General features: G+C 38.6%; 1 protein-coding gene across 1 annotated transcript in view; it reads left to right on the top strand.

Moving 5' to 3' along the window:
* Positions 1-506, top strand: part of LOC105562226 — a 3,013-nt gene extending 2,507 nt beyond the window's left edge. The window contains exon 2 of the mRNA XM_012012892.1: positions 1-506. Coding sequence (XP_011868282.1) covers positions 1-506 — 506 coding nt within the window.
* The last annotated feature ends 3,441 nt before the right edge of the window (positions 507-3,947 follow it).

The following is a 3,947-nucleotide window of genomic DNA, read 5'->3' as shown; positions in this document are numbered from 1 at the left end:
TTGTTGTTGTATCTGTCGTATTCCTCGTACTTGGAATAATTGGTGGAGGTGACACTGTTGGAGGAGGAGGAAAAGTCGTTGATGTTCTCGTCGTAGTAAACGTCGGCAATGTTTCTGTTGTTTTATATGCAGCTGTTGTTGTTGTATTTATCATTTCTGTTGTAACTATTGACGGGGTAGAGGATGGAATCGTAGTATTTGGGATATCGGATGCAGTCGTTGGACTGGTCAGTGTCGTTGATGTTGTCGGAAGCGTTGAAATGTCCGGTGCGGTTTCTGTTATGTTTGCCGTTGTCTCTGCGGCATCCGTTGTAGTCGAAGGTGCTATCGTGGGTAACGATGGATACGATGCACAATGTGCTCCACACGGTATCGTAGGCGACGTTGTTATCGTTGCCGTTGTGTTCGATTCTGTTGTCACTCTCGTGGTTTCTGTTGTATATTCCGTTTGCGAAGTTGTGCATGCCACTATTAGAACAGATATTTTATATATCGATATTTGCTGAAATAAAATATTTAACTGCGATAGAAATGGTCATAAAAAATTTATGTAAAATAAAGAGTAAATTTTATATTTTGGTGGGGACATCTCTTTGATATATAATTTTTTTAACAACGTATGTACAACCCGAATAGAAAAGTATTTGACTTGATTTTTGCTTTTTTATGGAGGACCTTTTTCTTGTCAATTATATTAGATCTAATTCAATATTTTTTTTTCAAAGAAAACTGATTTAGATTAAGGCGTCAATTATCGTGAAATCGGCCGTCAAAAAGAAATTATTATTTTTACAAATATAGAATGGAGTTACCTAACTGTAGATTAAGAAAATCTCGATTCCAATTAACAAAATCACTATCCCGATCAATACTGTCACATATGGTACTTGCTTCATATTTTATTCCAATATTTTTCGACTTAGGATCTCATCAACACACCGCTCCGCTATTTTACGTATCTGCTACGATTAATTGCAATAACAGCATTTAATGATAAGTGGAATACGAAAGAAAGTCTTAAAAAATGGTAACTATACACAACACGTATACAATAGCCACATAAGAGAATATCAGTTTACTTTATAGAAAGACAGAATTAGCTGGACGTTCGCGCAACAAGAGTTAATATAGACGATAAAAATCCCTACTCCAGACAATATTGCACTTCTGTTGATCTTATCATTTCATTTTTGGCCAGACGGTGCGATAAAGGTATCATTAATCCCACTGTTTCCTGCTAACCAATCGATATCTCGTATTCCAAGTACCGTAATTATTAGTAATTAAGCCTGGACGAGAAGTTATTTAAAAAATTTGTCCTTTTCTTTAAGGTCTTTAAACTTCTGGTCTATAAGGCGCAATTTTTATCTTGACAAATTTAATTCATTAAGGGCCAGTTTCACAAACGTCGGTTAGCTGCTAACCGAAGGTTAATTGATTCTCTGTCTCTTCTTAGATAACAAAATAGAAAAGGATAGGAAGTTGACTGAACTCTGGTTAACAGTTAACCGACGTTTGTGAAACTGGCCCTAAGTCCTAACAGACCCTTACACGCTCTTTTGTTTTAAATCTGTGTAACGCGGGTTCTAATCAAAACTTTTTAACCGTATTGGCATTTAGAGGTAAAAAGAGTTCCTGTTGCTCATTTCGAAAATATAGTCGTCTATGGGGGTAGAATATCTGAATAAGGTTTAAAAGGGGAGATCAAAAAAGTTTTTTACCTCCACTTTTAATCTTTTCGTCGGTTTTTTTAGATATCCTATCCCATTGCCGATTGGATTTTCAGAAAAAGCAAGTTTTTTAAATTTAATTAATATTAATTTAAAATTTTGATTGGATTATAAGGATTTAAAACAGAACAGTGCGGGGGGGGGGTCTTAGAATTTAACGAGTTAAACCAGTTCGAAAATAAAATTTCTGAGTAACAATTGTGTGCATTCAGTATTAAAAATTGACATACTTTTCAACGGCATTACGCATATATTATTAGTGCATAATCGAAGAACGCGCGTGACGAGCGCGGTGCAACTATTAACGGTTCACGCACGAATGCACCCCTTTCCGTCGTATATTGCTTGCACTACCGGACATTATTGTCCGGTTTTTCGTTTCCGCCATATTATTATCTCTTTTGTTAGCGACTCGTGCCGGTGTGCGCTGCAATTGAAAATGCCGGTGAAACAAACCCGGCCTCCTTTTACCCTCCCGCGCGAGCCACCCCTTTTCCAATTTCGTTGACTCGCGAGTGGTTGCGGTTTCAACTATTATCTCGACATGCAGCACGTGATGGTGGAAAAGGGCAGCCGAGTATTGTCGCAACGAAAAATCGCGTCCGACGTGGTCGCGCGACCCACCCTGGTCATTAATCACGCATTAAGCCCGCACCGATCGTTGATTCCGCTTTCTAACGCAATGCTATTATTCTTTCAGCTGTCTAATTCGCGGTTTCGCCCGGCTTTTTCGTCCGTCAATTTTCTGCGCTGAAACTACGCGTTGGCTTTGGCTCTATCACCGCAGATTGTCCTATAAGGCAGACGACCAAGTTAGAAATCTGAAACGGTATGTATTTCATTAATTATTTAACCTGTAATTGATATTTTAAATGCAGATTTTCTGTCTGAAAATTTTTCTACATGCTCTGTGCCATTATTCGACATTTTTATGGATTGTAGTTTTTTGTGCGTTAGATAATATATTTTTGATAACAATCTTTCCTCATAAATTCAGTAGATGTCGATACGATGTACTAAACTCAAAAAAGTTAAAAAAAACTATGTACGACGTTTCGGAGCATCTGCCCGGTCACGAAACCCTTCGGTCTTTATCAAGCGATCTTTGCCTAACGAAATCATCGGGCAATTCTCCTCTTTTTCTGGTTAGACTAGGCTCGGCCGACGCGCTATCGTGATTAAGCTTTAAAGATCTATTCAAGCCGTCTAATTTAACGAAAATATACGAGGTGGTGCAAACACCGAGGCGCAATATTGCAAACGCGTTAGAGAGAACATCTGCTGTGCTACGAAACCCTTCGGCGTTTATCAGTCGATCGTCATGTGGAAATTGTTAAAAATAACGTCGAGAGGCAGCCGGGCGCCCCCGCGGTGACACAACGTCGAGATTTCGATAGATCAAGTCGGAGATCGATTTTGTTCAATCGACCATCTGCCGTGTCGAAGGGTTGTTTGTGCCAACCCCTTTCTTGAATCTTTGGACCTTTACGTGCGAGTGGTTACCCACAATACACGGCGAAAGGTGCACCAACAATACAAACAATTGGTTATTTCGATTGCTTCATTCGTGTCGCGAATATTCCGCGAACAATGCCGACTGTAACACTTAGTTAAAGTAATTATTGATCTTGTGCACGCGTTCAAAATAAACTTAGACTGACGAGTGGCTTACGTCGTAATTTGTTTTCACACGTAATATTTTTTAACGCCGCCGAAAGTATAATAAATATAATAGAACAGTTTATGGTTTAATTGTGTTTCAGTCAATTTTTTTTTAATTTAATAGAAATTCAATTTAAATTTCTCCAACTTTTTTAAGCTTAGTTAAATCCGTCATTAATGATTAATTCTGTTTGATTTGAAGATGTCTCTTATGTGTTGAATGTTTTTAAATATCTATGTACACACATTTGTGTGAAATATTGCAAAACATTACATTGCAAATCTGTCTTTGTATGGTAACACGTTAAGCATTTCGTTACCGCGCGTGAAAGCGAACGGAATTGAGTTGCGATTTTTATGAGAACTAGGCCCGGAAATGGTTTAATTAATGGCTGGTCGTTAGTTCGATAATGTATGTGGGTACGCGTAGGATATAGAAATTCCCACAAAAACTTGTATTGGCGTTTCCACCCCCGGGAGAGAGTTTCCCATAGAAGCACCCCCAACGATAAATAATGCATGTCGATTTGCTCCGGTTCGCGGCGGTTTTACGCG

Source organism: Vollenhovia emeryi, unplaced genomic scaffold (genome assembly GCF_000949405.1).
Source record: "Vollenhovia emeryi isolate VEMERY1.0 unplaced genomic scaffold, V.emery_V1.0 DF939193.1, whole genome shotgun sequence".
Taxonomy (NCBI): domain Eukaryota; kingdom Metazoa; phylum Arthropoda; class Insecta; order Hymenoptera; family Formicidae; genus Vollenhovia; species Vollenhovia emeryi.
This window is presented reverse-complemented; position numbering and strand designations above follow the sequence as displayed.